Below are 22702 nucleotides of genomic sequence, written 5' to 3'. Positions count from 1 at the left end.
CTAAAATACTTCGAATTATCTTTAGAATTTTTTTGATATATTCGATAATATTTAAGAAATTAAAAATATCCTTTACTTTTCACCTTGCAATTTAGGGAACGTCCATATCTTTTTTTGATTAAGTAAAATTTTAGGGGATTTGAGGAAGTGATTACTTAAAAATAAAAAAAAGTTGAAATTCTTATCGTTTTAATTTTTTTTTTGAAAATTATTCATTCAACACAAGACAATTATAAATAAGTAACGAGGTCTTTTGCAATTATGTGTACTTCTTCATGATTTCTTTTCACTTTTGCTAATCTAAAGTAATGACAAACTCTACTGAGGTATGGGATACTTTTTCGACTTTGACTTTGATGCTACATTCTAAAGAGCTATGAAACTATGTTTTAGAATTTTATATGGCTCATGGTATAACCGCAGGTAGGGCGCTACATTGTTATACGATTTTTTCGCATATTTTTAATGGAAACTGGGTTTAAATACGGTATAATTTGGGTAGATAAAATAATTCTGTATCTAAATAACATTATTGTAAGGACCAGCTTCTTTTAGAAATAGGCGAAGAATTCGTATAACAATATAGCCCTACAGTTCAAAGTAGCCCCCCCCCTATTAACTTTAATAAAAAAAAATATTAATTAAAGTGATGAAAGTGATTAAATCCTATTTATTTTGATAATCAATGAAAAAATCGCTTCGTCCCAAACTACCCCTTGTCCCAAGCATCCCCGGTCTCCCCATGTCAAAATTGTCGATGCAGTATTTCATAAAATAATAAAATTCTGTTAAAAATATGTAACAAATCTTTTCCTAGCTCTAAATATATAACAATTGTAATCATTGTTATGATAAAATCTCGAATTTTATTATTTCGACATTTTTTCATTACGAGACTGTACATAATTTCCCAGACAGGTTTTATTTAATTTAATTTATTTAATCTAAAATTGATACATCAAATCTAATTTGAAAATTGATGGGTGATGATATAATTCTAATTGAAGCTTTCATTGCACATCAAATAAAAATGCTATTTTTATTGTTATTAATATTTCATGTTAATCACATTGATAGACAAGGTTATAGTCCATTTGACGGAATATTATAATAATATATTGTTTACTTTGGTTTTCTTTTATATCTATTTCGATTACCGATCGATTTGCGTGGGAAAGTAAAATTAACTTGTTGTGTGTGACATATTGGTATTCTTACCATAAATTTGAAAATATTCTCTTAAAATTTCAACCAGATATTAACTTCAATAAAATTTATACATCATCACTGAATTCATAAATTTATAAGTTCATTTACTACTAATTAAAACAATTCTTTTCATATTACAATTTTTCTAAGATTTCTTTTCATTGTTTAAAATTGTCTCCATTATTTTAAATCTCAAAATACTGATTATTACGGGTAATTTTTGTTTATTGTCCTATAATTTTTATAACTTATAAAAAGCTCAAATAAAAACTCCTAGATAATATGAACAAGCCTATTGAAGTACTTAAGAAATTACAAAGTGTAATAATTAAAAAAAAAAATATTTATTGCATAATTATGTTTTTAAATGTTTTATTGCACATAAATCCCATTAATCGTTGCCGCAAAACACAGATAAAAATCATAATAACGAGTAAACAACGAGAAAAATGGAGAAAATTTCTTCAAGTTCATTATATTTCTTCAGAGAAAAAAAAACCAAGAGAAATGTTTTTACACCTGCCACTCACTTTTAGCATCCATACCAAGCTTTCTTGCAGAAAAAATACTCCAGTGAGATATTAAATCATATTGAAGTCACGCTAAAATCACTAACGACACGTGATTTATCACCTGGCTTGTATGAAAATCGCCTGAAATTTGACGATAAATTCAAATGAAAATATACGATTTCGTGTAGTTTATTTGGAGCTTTTCTTTGTTTTTTGTTCACAAATTGGAAAAACTTTTAGAAGAAATCGTTTGGAAGGATATTTTCAATAACCAGAATTTCATGGTAACTTAGAAGAGGACTCAAAGAGTCATAGAATCATTTGTGAATCAAAAGACTCGATGAATAGAAAATTAAATTGATTGTTAAATTGAAGTGTTACTTAACCCTTTCGGCATGGAAAGGGACCTCACCCCAATGAAAATCTGATCTTCTCAGCTGTAGGGACACAATAGTGATATATTTTACAACTCATACCACTATTTTGTCAGACAATACACTAAATTTTGAACTTTTCCATAGCGAAATATTTGGGACTGTCAGCTACATTCCTCGTTCAGGTTGGCGAATACAATGGGAAGATTCCGGTGTCAGTAATTTTCCCGAAATACACAACGCTGAAGATGGTTCTTCAAGAGATGCCCCTCTCAAGAGGGGAAACAACAACCAATCCTGGGCAATTAAGATACTTCATTGTTGGGCGCTTTGGGAAGTTCATGTATCATGTGTAAAATGTCCCTCGAATCTCTCGATTATGGACCTACATAAGCGCGAAGAGTGAAAAACTGGATGACAAATTGCGGGAAAGAAGATTGATTGCTGAAACCGCGATTGCAGACTTAATCTTCATGACGTGTAACCACTTTGTACACTGTAACGTCTTCATTAGCAAATATTTATTAACAATGGAAAATTAACTGTATATTAAGTGTATTCAAGAAGTTTGTTTTAGAAATTTGTTAACCAACATAAAATTTGATATTATTTCGTAGAAAAATTAAAACAAATTGGAATATAAGATTTATTTAAAATACTGAAATAGCTAAGTAGAACCTCTCTGGGCCTAAATGAACTTATGCTTATTATTATTAATCGTATCGAGATATTTATTACAAGATCATCATTTTTACAATGTCATATCCCGTATTGGAAGAATTTGCGAAGTCCATTGTAGACCGCCCAGGAGCGCCTTCCCGTAGTGTGGTGAATGCTTCTTCCATGCTCCCGGAGTTGTTGGGCGAGACGGTGCATTTTTATTACGTAATATCACAGTGAAAATGTCTTTTTCTAATCATTCAGATCTTTGCACCGGGCGGGACTCGAACTCACAACAGTGAATCGAGCCGGGGAATCGATCCGCCCAAGAGCCAACGGTCTTGCCTATTGCGCCACTGATTCCCCTAACTTATGCTGATCCTCGTGAAGAGTAATCCTGTATGAATCTTTATGCTATCTATTGCTCATTATTAAATTTTTATAGCAAAGACAGAAACAATTCCGACAGAACCAATGAAAAAATATAATAAATACATGTTTGAATATTTGAAATATTTTCACAAAATCCATCATAACATAGCATAAAATAAAATCAATAGCAATATAAAACTTAATCTGAAAATTCGTCTAAATTAGGAAAAATGTTACGAGCCCTTTCAATTTCACAAATTATTCTTAAATACGCTAAATACAATTCTAGATAGGGACCTCTCGACTTATTCATTTTTCTACACGTTTTTGCATAGAGGCACTGAAGACTAATGGTAAATTTTTTTTCCTAAAGAGCATTGACTTATCAGTCTGATATGTTCCGAAATAGTGTAGAGAAAGTGTGCCAAGGCCAGCTTCTAATTTCGGCCACTTTGAGTGTAATTTCGGCCATGCAAATAAATTAATTAAAATGATGTATGTAAAAATCAACAATAGAAATTAAACTGGGAAACGTAATTAATGATAAATCTTACATCTAACCTTGGGAAGTCCAACAGAATTTGATTCGGTGTATTTTGTGCTTCTATGAACGATAGGGACAAAAGTAGCCCAAAAATTTAAGTAATTTTTCTGACAATACCAATGAATAATTTTTCGCTTTAATGAAAAAATATTACGTATGAGTATTGTAGTTTATATTTCCAAAAAGGTTTTGCTTAAAAAAAATTGGAAGTATAAAAAATAAATAAAATCAATTATGAATCTGAGAATTAAAAATTCGCCATTTTTGAGCTTAAATATTTACTACATAGCAAAGAGCTAGAGACTTGCAAAAAATATTCTAGATTCCTTCAACCTTCTACTTTACAATTATGTACAAACATTAGGAAAAAATAGCTTTAGATAGTTAAGAAAAATCATTTTCTTTATGGGACACCGGTATTCCAATCGTCCTTAAAGGGTTAATATAAAGTCTAACGATTTTGCGCAAAATTTTGTTCAAATTTTCGAAATTGAGGGAAAATTTTCAATAAATCAACGACTTCTTGTGTATTAAATACATTAATCTGTCGCTTGAAGTCTTTCTTGGGCTTTCAGCGTTCTATCCCTCCAATTTTGAAAAGAACGAAAGACTGGGACAGTGTATATATCGACGATCTGTGTAATAGTAATTTGATTTCTGACAATTTCCGGATCGACCATCAGCGTGGACTCGGAGTGTTTATCCTTTATTTTGACGGCTCCATTCCACTATTCTAAGTCGACTTAAAATTATATTACTCCGAGAGATATGTTGTTCCTGGGACCGAGATCTATAACTGGTGAAAATTTGGTGGTCATCCGGCGTTCGGGTAACGAGATATTCAACTTTTCGAAAAAAAATTTCGAGGGAATCATGAAATCGCCAACTTCAAATGGCTCTCCTGAAAAGTTGTCATTCTGAGATAGAATAGTGTGAAATGGAACCGTCGATTTGCTTTAAATAAGTTCCTCAAATCAAACCTAAATCTTCCAGATTTTGATTTTTTTTATTCTCAAATTCTATTATCATCGCTTATGGACTCTACAGACTATAAAAATTTATGTCCATATTGAAGGAAATTGCCTACGCATGTGGAAGAAAAACCGTTAAATATGAACATATATTTCTCTCGTATATAGAGGCCATTAAACACTACAACAACTCTAGCCACGTTATCAAACATTTCATGCGACTTATGTGATGGTTTTCCTCCTTTTTTTCTCAGTGAAAACCACTTATTAAATCTATACTTCGGGGACTTGTCGCCTACGCTAAGACGGCGGCGGTTACATTAAATGGTACCTTTATTCGATAAAATTTTGGACGATTATGCCAACTAACATACTTTACATAGGCTTCAGACCAAATATCTTGTAGCTTAACGTATTCCTCATTTGTTATTAAGCCAGACTTTTGGAAAAATTTTAACTCAAGATGGAATACTAAAGGGTTATTATCTATTAGATTTTGAAAAACCAATTAAATTGTTATTTAAAATTTTGTGACTTAAGACCTGGACTAAACCTCCAGCTTGCAATCCGCGTTACATGGACAGAAACGTAAGCTTTCTCAAGCTTTTAAAGTTCTACCGAAATTTGGTTCTATATTTCAATTTATAACGTTGAACTTTAATCCGAATGAATAAACATTATATTTGTCAATAAAAAAAAGTAAAATTGATCAGAAATTTCTTTGCATTAAACGACCATCACACGATGGTTCATAACTTCTTATTACTGCTCGAACTCCACGGAGAGAGCAGTATATATAATCCCTCGATTTTTTCACCCCCCTCCCCCCCCCCCAAGTTTCCACCTTTCACCCCCCGGAGACCACTTTTGTCAACAAATCTTCACGTTTCAGACGATTTCTGAGAAATGTCGTCACGCTGTTTGTCCGTCTGTCCGTCCGGCTGTCGCCAGCTCTTGAGGCCAAACGGTAAGAGATAGCGACTTGGGATCTAAGAAGGGTCCTCCCATAAGTCGACCCAAGGATCGTTAACATGCCCCTCATTTTCCCCTTAAAGATTAGCCAGAGAGATTAAACAGGCGGACATTTTCGTCCTTAGACGAAAATAGCATTGAATCATTCCTAATAACGGTTTTTCAAGGTCTAAGGTTAAAAAGACACTAGAGAACGCATTTACCAAGCGAATGGGGTCATTTTTGGGCTCGTTGGAAAGGTCTTGGAATTTAATATAAAACTGAAACGGTTCCAATCGATTCTGAACCGGTAATGAACCGGTCCATGGCCGATAACTAATTTTTATCCGAAAATCGACACTTTTAAAACAAATGTGGAGGACCATTTGAGTGATATATGAATCGGTTCAAATCGGTTGAGAACCGGTAAATGGTAAATGATGCAAAAGTACTTCTGAAGTATATAGAATCTAAGTCACGAGTTCGAGCATTTCGCAAAGCCTGGGACGCTTTGTCACCTCTTTTTTTTCTTTGAAAGTAAAATATTTTACTCCTTTACGTATAAGCAATTTAAAATTACGGTTATGTTAATATAAATTATTAATTTCATTTCTACTAACCTTTTAACGCCAAATTCAACAAAAGATTGTTTATGATTATTTACATTTTTTTTTTTTATTTTTCTCGGTCTCATATAAAATTAGTCAACAAGACAATAGTAACAAAAATCTGTGGCATCAGGAACTTGAAAGGAATTTTCTCACGAAAATCACCTGCTTTTCAACTCCACATAAATTCTTTAGTGCCAGCCTTTGTGGTCAGCCTTCTCCTTCTGCAGGATGTGTTTGTAGACAGTGAAAGGAACTGGGTAGGGCTTTGGAACAGGAACCTCAATCTTCTTGATCACTTCAACTGGGTAGGGCTTCTGAATTTCAACGGGATAGGGTTTTTCAACGGGAACAGGGACAGCCTTTTCGATGATCTGAGGCACGACCTTGTAGATGGGGACTTGGATAGGTTGTTGGACGGTAACATGAACAGGGTAGGGCTGGGGAATTCCGACCTGTAAAATTTAAGGGAGCATTGAGTTTAATTTGTTCGGGGATCATTAATTGAGGTAGTCAAACCTTAACGTAGTTCGGTACAGCAACTGGCACTGGATGAGGGATTGGGATACCGACTTTCTCATAGACGGGAACGGGTACATGCTTCTCCACCTCAGAATGTGTTGTATGCACATCATGATGATGACTATCGTCAATGGATGCCGATGCAAGGGCAATCACAGACAAAACAGCAACGATTTTCTTTTGAGAAAGCCATAGAGAAACCATCTCAATTTGGTACACTCTTGTGGGAAGATCACATCAAAGAATATGCAGATGAGAAAATATCACTTACCACGGAGTACATTGTGTTCTTTTGCACTTTGGAAGTGAATTGAAATTGAACTAGCACAGCAATTGCACTACAGGTAATATAGTCACGAATCCACACGAGACACTTGTACTTCTTGCCTTTGTTGGTACAGCGCGAATGATGCACCTTTCTCCGTCACGATCGCCTTTTATACGCGTCGATTTAATTGTAAAAGAGCATTTCTCTCACCATGATCACCATCTGCGATTAGTTTGTGAGTGAAAGAATATGTAATTGTATATGTTTTGATCTTATTGACTAATAGCAACTCTTTTTAAAAAACAATCTTTTGTATCTCTTTTGCTTCCTCATTGATCTTGAGCAAGAGGGGGCCAGAAACGGAAAGCGAAAGATATACAATTAAGGTTTTTAGGAAGCAGAGAACAAGAGACTCATATGAACGATACCAAAATACGAAAGGGAGTAAAAAAGGCAAAGAGAAGTTGATTTTCAATTGAACTGGAGAAGCACACATGAGATGATATTGGGAGTAAATTAATGATCTTGAGTGTGTTGTTACATCACAAGATCAAGATCGCGATCACGATCTCAACCTCGTATATTACAAGATATATTAAGAAGCAATGACTGGTTCCAATAGCAAAAGTGATCTTCAAGAATTATTCGCTCTAATACACTCTCTTAAAATTTAGAAAAAAAAGTCTTATTTTTTTAACCTCAAAATACATTTAAATATAAGAATAAGCAATCATATACCAGTGAAAGACTCATGCATAGGTGATTGTTTATTTAAAATCACCTTAATTATAAACTCCCATTTCCACGCAGTCACTCTCGTAGTGCATTTCTTTCTTTTCTCCTCTCGAAAAAATAATCAATCCACATTTAACCGCACATGAGTAGAATTGTAAGACAGAAATTACGCAAAAATCATGGGTTCGCGAAAAAAATTGTCTTGGAGAAAATTCTGTGAATTCCCCCATATAGAAGCAAATCCGTCACTCTCACTTAAATCCCCAATTGACGTTTTTTGCCCCAACAACCGAATCCGATGTGAGTGAAAGAGATTGTGATTTTGTACCTTACAAAATTTACCTTTTTACTTGCTTTGTGATCTTAATGCTGTCTCACTTGCCATACCAAAAATTCAATTTTTTATCTCATCCATATGTACCTCATGATCACTCCAAGAGACTGCAAAGTTCAACGATCCGCAAAAGTTTTTTTTTCTTTCATCAAATGTATCACGCATATCATGCTTTGGAGCACCATACAAAATTTTTTTGAGAGACAGAGAGAGAAAAAAAACTGCAAATTTTTTTTACTATCTGCACACGATCATAGACGCATTTTTTTCTGTATGCTCCACATGATCACAAAAGTGTGATCACTCTCACTTTCTACCAGCCAGTCGTCGACTTCTTGGAGGCGCATTTGTCTGTGATTCATGGAAGATCACTGATCGCGAATGATCTCTTTCAATCAGCAGCATATGATGTTACTGGAACTGAACTACTTCCAGTGATCACGCATAAAACGAAAAATCATTTACTGATTAGGCATTCTGAAATTGGAACTTAAACATAGGAATTAAGAAGCTTTTTATATTATTCTACTTTTTATCCTAATTCTTTTCTCGATTATGTCTTCTCTGTAATTAAACAATTGAACTAGAATTTAATCCTGCAAACTTTATGTATCACAAGAATAAATTATACAGAAAATCAGATGACATAAATTACTGTATTTCATTAAAAAACGTACTTAATTAAAAATAGAAAGCAATTTGATATTTGCACAACCAAGAAAATATTATAAAAAATTATTAAACATACTTATTCATTATTTTAACTACACGTTTAAGTAAACAAAAGCAAAATAGAGATTATACCTAACGTACAATAACTTTTATTTTGTAAACATGTTTTCAAAATTGTCTATGAGCGTGAGAGGAAACATTATATTCTAATATCATTCTTTCTCACTATAAAAAAAATATTTGCAAAACAAAAGTCACTATAAGTTGTGCATAACAATAATAAAACTAATTCCCAACGCACAATAACTTTTGTTCAGTAAACATGTTATTGGCATTTTTATGAGAATGAGTGAAATCTAGATCTAGTTATCTCGCTCCTTCTTATGGGTAAGTTTGGAGAACATGATTAGAAACAAAAGTTATAGTGCGCTGGGCATAATTATTACAATAATAATTATTACAATAATAATAATAATAATAATAAAATAATAATAATAATAATTAAATAGCCACTTGTTTTATTAAAGAATCTAGTAGAAAAGAATAGAATATTTTTAATAGAAAAATCAAATGAGTAGTTAAAAAATTAAATTTGGTCTGTCAAAAATCTGAATTTTGTATAAATTATGTACTGTCCTGGGTCCCGAGCTAATCAATCATCTGTTCTCAAAAGCCTAGGACACGGAACGTGATGCTTCCAATTCTTCGTTCAATCAAATCAAAAAATCAGAAGATCGGGCGTCAAAATCAGAAGTGAGATTCGCTGTAGTCTTCTGTGGCCATGGTTACGAATCCCACTTCTGATTTTGAAGTCCTGATTTGACCGAGGAATCAAAACCATTGCCCTCCGTATTTTGGGCTCTGAGAGCTGATAATTGGTTATCTAAAAATCCAGTATATCAAACGTGTCTAATTTATAAAATAAGTGCCTAAAATGTTTGCAGGTAAAATGAAGACCTCCTTATTTTGTTCATTTGCCAAGACCTTAAAGTTCTAAATTGAATTACTGCTCATTTGTACTTCACCATTTTTAATTAAATTTAAATTAAGAACTTTATACAACGTTTCGCATTGCATGAACTCCAAAGAAAATAAGAATAATTGTTCTATTTGACCCCGAGAATTTTCCTACCATACACATCTTTCATAATCACAACTATTGGAATACTTATTATTCGGTAAATTACTTTGTATCGAAATGAATAATAACGTTCTTTCTTGTGAACAGGGTTGATGTCTTAACGCAAATATCATCATCATTTTCAACCGCATATCCCTACTGAGGTCGCAAATATTACGCAAATATTTCGCAAATATTTTCTAAGATTGACTTACTTTTTATCCAAGAACATTTATGAAAAGCATGTGGCAAGTTAATTATTTTATATGGAGCTATTTGAAGCCAATTTCCTAAATTGATCTCGGACTCAGCTCACAGTGCTCCGAGGAAAAAATGTATTTAAACAAAAATTTCGTATATTTATCCCTTAATACGGAAAGGTATCTTATAATACGGAAAAACTTCTCACTTTTTAGATATTTAGCGTAACGGTCGCGAGTGCAAAAAATTCCCCATATAAATTTAAATCAAAATATGGGAAAGTGGCTTCAAATTTCAGGCAACTTGACAGGGGCGTGAAACGTTCGGGTTTTAAATAAATTTAAAACTAATTTACATATTCTACTTCAGAAAACCTTATTATGCATATTATAATATTTTTTTGTGTTGTAGAGCTGCTTGAATAGGCCCGAAAAGTGGTTCAAAACCGATTTCGTAAAGCAGCACACCTGCATTTAATTGAATTGCGAAGAAATTTTCCAACGTATTCACTTCAGAGGTTGGTCATCAACACTAAGACTGCGCTAGCCGCTAAACATACTATTACTTGAAAGGACTCGAGTGTAAATACAAGAAATAAATAAATTGAATTACATATTTTATTCATGCCAATTATAATTATAAATGTAGACGAATATTCCCCTTCGCGGAAACTGTTGCAAAATTTGTACTCAAACTTGCACGCGGCAAGTTAAACATTGCGTCGATTTTGATAATATTTTCCTTCATTCTGTTTTGTAATTTGAATTCTGATTGATAAATTCTTTTTTTTTAGATAAATACGCTATATAAATTAACAATGTTTCAAGGATTTTAAGTAGAAAAATTTAAATTCAGTAACCGATAATTTATGGATTTTACAGTTTCCCCGCACCCTTTTAATAAATATTTTTCTTCTTTTCACAAGACTAATCTCTTAATCTGTAATAAATTAATTCAAGACATTACCATTCCATCTTCAGCATTAGTACATGGGCTGAATGGGTTAATTAAATCGGTAGGAGTAAAGGTGACAAAGAAGAGGAATACAATTATAACTTAAAATTTACAAAGTTTTTTTTTTGAATTGAAACAGATCTCCGCAATTATTTTCTGACACTTGCAATTCTTATAGAAAATATTTCAAAATTGTTTCTGTAAGGTAAAGTGCCCTCAAGTCGCCCGGTTGCTCAACACAGCCGATGGAATTATTCACCCATTTTTACATTTTCAAGTGAATTTCTACGATTTTTTTCACAGATTTGCATTATGTTTATTATAATAGATCTTATACGGTAAGACCATTATAGAAAATCTAAGAAATTTGAATAAATAACCGCATTGGTCGAGTTGAGGAACCGGCCGACTACAAGACACTTTACCTCATAGACGAAACATTATAATAAATTAAATTTTAACTATTTATCGTTGCTGCCAATTGGCGTCAAAAGTCATATCGCTTTTGTCTAATTGCTTTCAAAGATCACTTTTTAATCTCAGAGTGATCTTCGGTGTTTTTATGGTTAATTTTCAATTTGTTTGAACAAGAAAGAGATGTCGGTGGAGTAATTTATGAGTTGAACTAGAATTTTCGATTTGGTTTTTCAATGAGTTCAGAAGATCATGATAGGGCAAAGTGTCTCTGATCCTCAAAAACAAACCGCCTTCGAAGTTAAGATAATTTTATGGAAGGAACATTTATCTTCGGCGCAAGTGGTCAAAAGGACAAAAATCTCAAGCTGTGCTTTATCCTGTTTTTCTCATTTTTCCCAAAACAAGCAAGAACCATTTGCCTCTCATGACATTATAAAGTGACTCTGCAAAAAGTGTTGGACTCACATGACGATGTGACCAAAATAGAGAAAGTTTGGAGACTTTTTGATCTATTTGTCTTTCATGCAATGGAAAGTTTTTTTTTTTCAATACTTAGAAGAGGAGGGGTTTGTGTGGTTTGGGAATAGTAATTGGCAACCACTGAAAGGATTATTTTGGAAATTGTGGTGGAAGAATGAGAGATCACGACCTCTTCATCCGAATCGATTGGCGATCTCTCAGGGAATCAGTGATCCATTGATCCATCCATCTCTGTGCAGTCCATATGCAAATCCCGTGTAATATCCAATTGTTCCATGAACATCATCCATCTAATCTGACCATTTGGTCCGTCCAATGAATTTTCAACAAATGCCTCACAAATCAATCTAAAAATCCTCCCATTCTTCACATTGCGCACTTCTTCATGCAGCCGGCTTCAATTGTTCATAAGATGCAAAAGAAAAGCCCCCGAGAGTACATCTTGTCACTCAATTTACAACGAATTGACTGGACAATATGCGGACTGTCCTGCCAGAGGACTCGGGAGTGGGCAAGAGAAACAGAAGCGACTGAGAAAACTTGTCGGATTTCTGCGAAAATTGAAATTAGCACAGGAGGTAGGAGCTTTTCCTTTAGTGAACCCCGAAAAAAAGACACACCATGAATGCTTTTTCTTGCCTCCAAAGTCCTCAAGCACTATATAAGAGATATTTTATAGCTGACAATTTGCATACAATGCAAATGCAAAATAGACCGTTGTGTATCCCTTTTTTGACGAACGAAGAAAAGGGCAAGAAGTACCCAAGTCAAGATTTACTCCATCGCCATTGCAAGCCACTTGCACTTTTTCTGATGCTCGATCCAAAAGACCTCCCCGATGGTGGTCAGACAATCAATCGAGCGATGTGACCGAAAGATGAACTCCTTTCTGGTCAATATTTAATTACCCCCAGAGGGTTAATAAATTCCCCCCAAGTGCTGACGTTAACTTTCACGTGAAAAAAACCTTGAAGACAACGTTTTATTTCCTCAAAGTCTCAAAGCGGATTTTTTGCGTGGATCCTGTGGAGATGGCAAAAAAGACCATGAAGGAAAATTTATTCACTGCTGGATTTATTATCCGGGTGGAAACATAAATTGATTTTTCAGTAACACTGCATCGAATGCACCAAGGAAACTAACTTGGATTGGGTGGTAAAAAGGCAAGGGGCAGGTTGCACAGATTAAGAAGCAAAACAAATTTTGATCAGTAGGGTAAATGCGCTAATTCAAAACCATTTCCAGACGCTTTAACTATGACAGAAGATTCAACACTTTAAGTTTAATTTTTTTCTGAAGAGAATTACATGAATTTGCTCCTTGACTCATCTAAAATGTTACAGTTTAGTCAAAATTCCTTAGATATAATTTGAAAATTTCTTAAATACAAGAAAAATTCGCGAGCGTAAAATGCTTCAATTGGAAACAAATTAATCGAAATGGAGACAAGGGAAAGTTTCTAATTGGATAAAAACAGTGTAAGTGAAACCGCGACGAAAGGCTTCCAAAACCTTGTTAAGTTGCTCCTGAGTACAGGATTTGTTCTTATTCCTAGTTTTTTCTCCTTTCCCATCTAAAACAATAAGAAAATCTCTCCAAAAAAATCATATTTCCGGGGTTTCCTATTGAAGCATTTGAAGAGACATCAGAAAAACGCTTTTTGTTTACGAAATAGGTAATTATTTCATTTGAAAACTTCACATTCCATTAATAATAAAGATCAGCACTTAATTTAACTAAAATTATCCAGAAATATGACATAAATGTTAAACAAAACGAATAAACAACAGTCACCTTATTGTGTTTTTCATTGGAAAACAAGGTCGATCGGTGAAAAATTCGATGGTGAAAAGATACACTTTTAATTTTTCTGAGAAATTGACAAATTAAAATTTGTGAATATGAATGGATTTTCGCTTTATTTGGTGCAAAATTAACTAAATAATGAAACTGTGGTATAGAAAATATAGTAATTTAGTACTGTATTTATTATGAAAACAATTACGTTTCCATTTGGAGTAGCGAAAAATTTCCATTTGGCGCAGGTTTTGAATTAGCTTAATTTACCCTAAATAAGAAAATTTGGAATGTCAAAAAATCTAGCTGAAATATAAATAATTCAAAATTGCCACTAAAAAGGGGTGGCAAAGCGTCCGAGGCTTTTGTTTTCTTTTCATTTTCGCTATTATCGTTACTTTACAAATCCATCACCGATTGTAACCGATGCAGTTGGATTCAGAATTGCAAGACCTTTCCAAAAAAATCCAGATTTAAGCAAATGCGTTGAAAATTAGGCCATTCAGTGTACTTGAACTTTGATCTTGAAAAATCCAAGATGGCTATTTTTCGGCGATAAGTTTTGACGTCGACATGTTTAGCTGAACTACCTCCCAAATATATCCAAAAATGAACGAAAAAACTAGGGCCAATCAATGATGATGAACTGGCGCAATGTACTTTGAGAGGGACTTTCCGCTGTTCGTCAGTGAAAAAGGTCACCCTAAGATGAAAACACTTTTTTCGTCTTGCCCAGAGCTTTCGGTCCCGATGTGGACCTTCTTCAATGGCTATAAAAGGACATGAATTTTTATTTTACAACAGATTATTTTTAAAAATTACAAAGGTCATTTTTTGGTTGGCGTTATTGGTTTACGGTTGGCGCAAAATTTGTAAAGGAAAAAAAACAGATCTCAGTACAGACAAAGAAAGTAGTTATTGTAACAGATGCCAAAAAAATCACATCAAATTTTCCTTCCTAAAATTCGTGAAAATTAGTTTAAAAAAATTAGGAAAGAAAGTTCTCCTAAAGAAAAAAAAAACAAACATTATTTAGTCGAGTGAGTTTTGTTCGAAATTTTCCAAAAAATGACCTTTGTAATTTTTAAAAATAATCTGTTGTAAAATAAAAATTTATGCCCTTTTTTTAGCCACTGAAGAAGGTCCACATCGGGACCGAAAGCTCTGGGCAAGACGAAAAAAGTGTTTTCATCTTAGGGTGACCTTTTTCACTGGCGAACACCGGAAAGTCCCTCTCAAAACACCAAGACCAATTTTGATCAAAATTAGAAAGACCTCATTTTTAACGTATTTTAGGGGTATAGGAAATGCATGAAAAGGCAGGGGGGAAAAGAAAGAGGTTAGCTTCGAGATTACGTTATTTTAGGAGGAAAATTGTATTCAATATGATCTAATCTGAGGTGATTCATCTTCAATTTCTAACTTAATTCACAAAACAGGGTGCGTTTTATACCCCTCAATAAATCCGCAGACGACCCTCAAACTCAATTGGCGGAAAATTAAGGAAAATATTGATGGAAACGTACCTTTGAGGGATGTCGTGTTAAGGAAAAAGTTTCACTTTGTGGAATTTGCAACCCTTACCCATCTTTCCATATCCACAAAGAGGTTTGAGTAATTTCTTTACCTTTCTGCAAAAATGGTCATAAACCAACCATAGTGTTCCCACGGCGACGATGGAAGAAAATAGTCGAAAAGGCGGAAAAAAGCGGAGTGAGGGAAACCAAAGAGTATTTTCTGTGTGGAAAAGCAAATAAACGATTAACGATATCTGCAGAATATCCTTTCCAACGTTACAAATAAACACTACGCCTGTCTAAACAATGGCAGCTAATCTAAATTCATTTTGTTTTTGCCAAATGGCATGTTATACGTTTCCAACAACACTCCATCTCCGCATTCCGCCCCCTTCCATTTGATGCATTTGATAGGTTTGTGAGCCCTACTTGCTGCCTTTTTTTTCATACAATTCAGATATTATACCCTTTGCAAAAATCTGCATACCACTCATTGTTTGGCCCAGAGAGTGATTTGGCGATGATATGCTAAATCACCACTGAGACATTGGTTTTCTCGTGGTTCACAGACAATGAAAGAATTGTCATATGCAAAATTTGCTGCAACTTCTCCGCAGAATCACCAGAAAGTTCTCTTATATGAAGGAAAAAAATAAAAATTTAAATGAATTAAATTTTCACTCAAAGTCACTAAAAATTTGAGGGCTGTATTGTTCATATTATCGTGGATGTAGTCGATGTACTTCACCCCTTAAACATTCAAGTGTTTATTTCGATATAGTTTAATATGTAATAATTTGGTTTTTATTGCCCTACAAATATTAGGACCATTAACAATACTAGCCAGTCGAGCCAGTCACAATTAGGGTAAGTGTGCCATATTCCGGCCAGCTTGCAATGCCGGCCACCTTTTTTGTTCCTCGAATTTCCATGAATTGGTTTTTACATACTCTAGAGATTATACAATGCAAAAGAATAACAAAAAATGTAGCTTCGACAAACGAGATGACGTGAAAAAGATTTTGGAAGAATTCCCGAAGGGCAAGGAACTATGAGAATGAAGGTGGCCGAAATAGGGCACCAAAGCTATGTCTATGTTTTTATTCATTTTAAAATGTATTAAGAAAGATTTTAGAGAAAATAAAATCGATAAACTGTCTACAAGGTTCCAAGTAACACTACTTAAAAAGAAGTAATAAAAAATTCAACTATGCCGAAATTTGGCACACTAACCCTATTATAATAACGTAAATCTTATCAGAGATTTTTAACTTTAATTTTTCACTTTCCAAATCAACTTTGAAATGTTTAAAACATGTTTTTAATATAACTTTGTTATCTATACAAATCGAATATCCTTTTTCTCTAGCACTTTCAATCCTTTCAATAATTCTTTTGGGTCACGATTAGAAGTACAGATTCTCAACTCAACCGGTGCGGTGACCCAAAAATGATTTTTTTTTCAAACGCCCGCCAATCTAAATCTTCTGATATAGAGAGGCAGCAAAATGATTTTTTCTAACCCTTAATTTTTGATCCTCTACTAGTCCTTAAAGGGTTAAGCCAAGGGTTAAGCCGTAGGTTGTCTAGTACGTAACACTTAATACTAACCTATAATAAAGAACACAAGCTAAATTGAACTCAAGCCAAGGGGAAAATAACTGGGAAGAACAGACTAATTATTTTCGTGAGTGTATGAATTTCCTCTTTTTGATGAAACGAAGAAATGTTAGCAACGGGGGGTGACTATCTGTGCCACTCACGGATCACTCAAATGCCCACTTAAACACCCCTTGGTTAACAAATTATTCTTCGATACTTATAAGAAATAGTGTAAAAAATTAATTTTTCCACATTAAAGTGGTGCTAGTGCCTAAGTCAAACTTTCACAGAGGAAAAGTGAATAGTTTTATTCATTGTTAGATTATTTTAATTAATTTTCTTTCTTGTGTCTGAGACTAAAGAACCTTTTCAATATCGGGAAAATTCAACAAAAGACTGTCAAAGATAGAGTGTCTATCAGAATAAAATTCTCTATCTTTAGGAATAAGTGGGACATCTTTGAATTGGAGCAGCTCTGAGATTGGGCTTTTTATCCTAATTTTTAAATGGAACTCGACTTTATCGTGATATAATTTAGCTCAACAAACCAATTGGGAAGCTAAATTGCATCATGGTAAGGCTTAATTCCATTTAAAAATAGGAGAAAAAAAGCCCAATTTCAAAGCTGCCCCAATTCATTGATACCCCACTTCCCCCTAAGCAAGGTTGTACGGTGTCCTTCGTTCCTTAACTTTACCGAATGAAATTTCCATTATGAAGACGAAAGCCGTTGAGCCTTTTCATCGCATAAAGTTCGCTGGATTATCTGACAAAGTTTTTCTCAGTTTTCAATTTAGATTAATTAGAACAGGCTTTGTTAAGACTGCAAAAATCTGCTATACCGGAAAAAATGCTTTTAGAAAGTGTTGCAAGGTGTAACTAAATGCATAATAATAAGAACAGATTAATTTTCCTCATTTAAGGTAAAGTGCCCTCACTCGACCGGTGGGTCGGGTGGGTCAATTTTTGAATGTTTTGAATTTTTTAATGTAAATTTCTGTGATTTTTTTACTGATTCATATTATTTATGGAATAATTGACCTATTAATGTTAGATCGTCCATTAAATAAAGTGCGTACCATTTACCATAAAATCACTTTGCAGAACTCAATTTTTTTCTTTATTCGTTTTATTTAATTTTTTTCTGCAAAAAAAACCATATGAGCGCAAAATCTTTATATTAGAACCAAGCTCAGAATATTAAAATCTTGGCGTGGCCACCTGACCTCTTGAACTTCTGACTTCAATCCAATTGAAAATATTTGGGGAATTCTTGTTTGCCATATTTACGCCGATATACGCCAATACACTTACGTTTTGGAGTTAAAGTATGCAATTTTAAATGCCTGGAACAAGCCTGAAGATAAGTTCATCGAAAATTTAATCGATAGTATGCCTAATCGAATTCTTAAAATACTTCAGAAAAACGCTGGAACACTAATTTTAAAGATTTTCATAAAAATTATCTCCCCTAATAATATTACAAAAGAATTTATTAACATTATCGTAGTTATAATACGATCAAAAACGTGTAAAATTGATATTCTCTCAATTAAAATTTCAGAAAGATATTGCGCTGTCAAAAAACTATCATAAATAGGTTCAAATCAAAGTATTTTGTGGAAAAGAAATTAAATAAAAGAATATATATATATATATATAGAAGAAAATGTGCTTATTGAGAAGTGACCTTATATGGTAATGATACACTAAAAAACCATAAAAATCAGAATTTCTTCAATGGAAATATGAGAGAGCCGTTGCTATGTCAAAAAATTACAATAATCAATTGTAAAATAATTCAATTCAAAGTATTTTGTAGAAAAAATTTAAATAAAACGAATACAGGAAAAAATTTTGAGTTCTGCAAAGTGACCTTATGGTATTGGTACGTACTTTATTGTAGTAATATAAATAAATTGAATAAATAACTTTTCAGGTCGAGTGAGGGCACCTTACCTTATTCAAATTCTGGTACACTTTTTAGATCAGGAAAATTTCAGAAATCAAATTTCACATCTTTTACCGGTTATGAATCGATAATGAATCGATTCATAACCGATAACTAATTTTCATCCAAAATTCAATTATAAAAATATTCCCCATTAAAGCTATGCAAGCCATTGTGAGGAGGCGTCGACCTCGGTCGGGGCATAGGACAAGGTCAAATTTAGGATCTAGCATGGGAACGCCTTGGGATTGACCGTGAACAACTCCCTACAGTGGCAAAGGATCGGACGGCGTGGGCTGCTAACCTGGATCTCCTAAGCCGGCGACACCAATAAGGGTTAAGCGGTTAAAAATGAAGACGATGATTTAATTATATTACTCCTAAGCTATTCTGGACGATCTTTTGAGTATCGGTTCAAATTGCTTGTGAACCTGTTACAAACCGATAAATAATTTTTGTTAGAAAATTAATTCTATTACTCTTAAAACTATTTTGGGGGATTTTTTAAGTGAATCGATGAATTTATGAATCGATTTAAATCGTTTGTAAACCGATGAACGATAGTATTTTAATTAAGTCACAAGTTCGAGCACTTCGCAAAGCATGGGAGGTTTTGCCATCCCTTTTTATTCTTGATGTTTATCTTATGTTCTTCAAGGCGACATTTCCTCAGATACGCATGTTACAAATACGCATGTTACAATTTGATTTACAAATATACGAAATAATCCAAAAACGGTCGACCCACTGCTGCAGAAAATCTCTTTTATAAAATAAATTGGACATACTTTCAAACTTAATTTGTTACAAATTATAAGCTGTGAAAAATTTGAAACTCTATGCTAATTTTATTGCAACTGTTTTCAATCGTTTCTACGTTTAAATGACATCATTCATTAAGCTCAATAGATGATCACTCTATTTTTGGCTTAAGATTGTATTTTTTTCGGAAATAAAGCAATCAGCCAAATGGTATTGGAATTCGTATTATATCATGAGACAAGCCACAAATCCTCATTCTATCGCCAAATTAAATATCATTTGCATATAGAATTTCTTCTCTGTGTAATTTATGGATGATAAAAAAAAAATCACAGAGGAAATGGTGAATTTTCACCGATGCAAAATGGAAAGAATAAAAATTGACTGCAATGGAAATGAAGTTTGTGTGAGGTTTCGTGAAAGATATATACATATTGGAGTGGAAGACGCTCTCTGGAAGAGAAGGAGATTTATTGATTCGCCGATTTGCAGTTTCAGTCAGCAAAAAAATGCCACAATCTTTAGACATGCATGTAAATAAATCTGGTGGAACAGTAGATGTTGAGGAAAGACTCTTTTGAATATTTATTCCACGGCGCCATATCACTTTGCTGACGATTGCATTGAAATATCACCACAGGTTGATCCATCTAATCATCTTTTAAGGCTTTCTCTAGTTCGGATGGTATGTAGAGATGAAAGTTCTCAAACGGCGTGAAAACAATCATTTACCCGTGATGTTCTCATCTGCTCTGGGTTCGGATGAATTTATAAGTTCATTGAATATTCCAATCAGGCATCATCTTCTGCCAGCAATGGATCTTTGATCTTTTCTCTCGCAAAGATTGTTGCTTGTGTCTTGGGAAGAAGTCTATTCGGTTGATCTTACACCCATCTACAATACCTTGGGGATCGTGATCTATCCGCTTCCCTCAGACTAATTAAGCGGCAAACGACTCGCCTCACTAATTACCAGAAATCGTTATCGTTAATTAGCAATTGATTGATTATTAACAAGCTGGTCCTGGTGGATCTCACCACAACACCCCACCTTCAAGCTATCCCATGGCTCCTCTTGGCCATATTATCCATGCTCCATATGCTCACCCCTCAGTCCCCTTCTTCGACTTGAGCACCTCAAGAGAGTCCCAAACTAATGAGGAGGTCGGTCAACACTCGTTCTACCCGCGGAGTTCTTGTACTAATTACACAGACGTTCTACATGAAATTCGTGAGGCACCAACAGCACCATTCTCTGAACTTGAATGCCTCCACCAGAGAACATCACAGGAGAGCCATCATGGTCATCACTTGGTACAGTTTTCTCAAGAGAAACATCTCCTCGCGTATTTGGTACATGTTTCTCAAATAAAAGTCATTTTGCAAAAATGTCGTGGTTCAAATGCATCTTCTTGCAAAATGTTACGGGTTCTCTTTTGCACAATGTTGATGGTTTTTGTATTACAAGGTATATATTTCGAAATCCACTTGATACTCAGCAAAATATACATTCTTATGATTTGTTGATCTTGAGCAATCCACATTTAAAGTTAAAACATTGAAACAGATAAATCTATTGACAAGCTAAAATAAATGCTAGTAAATTTCAGATGATTGAATTGAAATTTTATCACTTTTCAAGAATTTCAATTATACATCGATAAAGTACAATTTCATTTACTGACAACAAGAGTGTAGAAAGACCAAATATTTTGCAATGATCTGATCTATTTGTAAAACTTCGATATCGATTCGCAGACTTCAGGCTTTGACAATTTATTCAACATAGAGTTGTTTCATTGGCTAGAGCTTGAAAGCATTCAAAGCCATAGCCAATCAATAAACTCAATAGGAATAAGATATTAAATTTGGTCATATAAATATTTAATTAAATGTAGATAATGCTTCAATTAAAATGTTTGTGTATAAATTTTATATGTTAAAAATTTAACTTTTTCAATGTACCCATCTGATTTTTTCGGAATGAAAAAATATAACAAAATATGCAATATCTTGTACGTTAAAGGATCCTTTCTTTTTTCTGCATTTTCTTTTCCTTGAAATATTGATTAATTTAAATTAGGTTTTTGATTTTAATTTTAACTACTCGAACTCCAAATAGAACTCACAATAACATTCTTTTTCAAATTATCACCATTCTGGCTGCTAAACGGCAAGAGATATTGACTTTCGGTCTTCGGTGACCCCCCCCCCACAAGTCAAAATTCTCTAAATAACTAACTTACCCGAATCACCCTCACCTTTTTCATCCCCTCCAAAAACATAATTTTTTGACTTATCTCAAAATTGGCCCAAGCGATTTCAATGATTTCCGGATATGTTTTTTAGTTAGTCCGTCTAAACATTTCGTACTTAGACACCTTTCACCGGTTAATTCGCCATCTTCGATTATACAAGGTCAACCACCATGGAGGGCCTAATTTTCAACGGATTTCGTCAAATTTGGAGTTTTTAGAAAGATCTTTTAATTCTAAACCCGACTGCATCGGTCACAATCGGTGATAGATCGGTAAAGTAACGGTAATAATTAAAATTAAAACGGTAAGAGATATCTACTTCCGGTCTTCGATGACCCCTCCTCAAATGACATAATATCGAAATTAATCTTTCTGTTTTGCCCCCTCCCCTTTCATGCCTTCCCCATCCACCAAAAGAGGTAAAAAATGAGGTTTCTCTAACTTTGCACAAAATTCGCCATGACGATTTCATTCATTTTTGGATATGTTTTGGAGGTAGTTCAGCTGAACATTTCGTCCTTCGACACCTATCACCAGAAAAATTGCCATCTTGAATTATTCAAGGTCAAAGGTCGACCACCCTGGAGGACCTTTATTTTAACGGATTTGCCAAATTTGATTTTTTTAAGATCTTTTAATTCTACACGTTGCTGAATCGGTCACAATCGGTCATGGATAGGTAAAGTAACGGTAATAGCCCTATTTTAGAAAAATACTGTTTTCGCATTTTTTCAGTCTTTTGACACCCATATAAAATTGAAACGGTAAGGGATATCGAATTCCGGTCTTCAATGACCCCTACTGAAATGACATTATCTGGAGCCTAATCTCTTTATTTTCCTACCTTCCCTTATATGAGTGCCCTATTCCCCTAAACTGCGTGAAAATGAGATTTTTCTAACTTTGCAAAA

The 22702-nt window shown here is 33.9% G+C and overlaps 2 protein-coding genes across 2 annotated transcripts in view; both read right to left on the bottom strand.

Moving 5' to 3' along the window:
- The window catches only part of LOC129799701 (actin-binding LIM protein 1), a 275681-nt gene that overhangs the window by 79675 nt on the left and 173304 nt on the right, over window positions 1–22702 (bottom strand). The gene's annotated exons all lie outside the window — the stretch shown is intronic.
- Window positions 6253–7136, bottom strand: LOC129799709 (MAGE-like protein 2). The gene is made up of 3 exons (XM_055843872.1): window positions 6995–7136; window positions 6721–6900; window positions 6253–6656 (listed from the first exon to the last, which is right to left on the bottom strand). Exons 1-3 carry the CDS (start codon window positions 7004–7006, stop codon window positions 6393–6395), a joined length of 456 nt encoding a protein of 151 aa, XP_055699847.1. The 5' UTR covers window positions 7007–7136; the 3' UTR covers window positions 6253–6392.

The sequence above is a fragment of the Phlebotomus papatasi genome, chromosome 1 (assembly GCF_024763615.1).
Source record: "Phlebotomus papatasi isolate M1 chromosome 1, Ppap_2.1, whole genome shotgun sequence".
NCBI lineage: Eukaryota > Metazoa > Arthropoda > Insecta > Diptera > Psychodidae > Phlebotomus > Phlebotomus papatasi.
This window is presented reverse-complemented; position numbering and strand designations above follow the sequence as displayed.

What these genes read in the sequence shown, in the direction of transcription:
- LOC129799709 (XM_055843872.1), bottom strand. An exon ending in CTGTACCGAACTACGTTAAG is followed by an intron (nt 6,657 to 6,720) that starts GTTTGACTACCT and finishes TAAATTTTACAG; the next exon opens with GTCGGAATTCCCCAGCCCTA.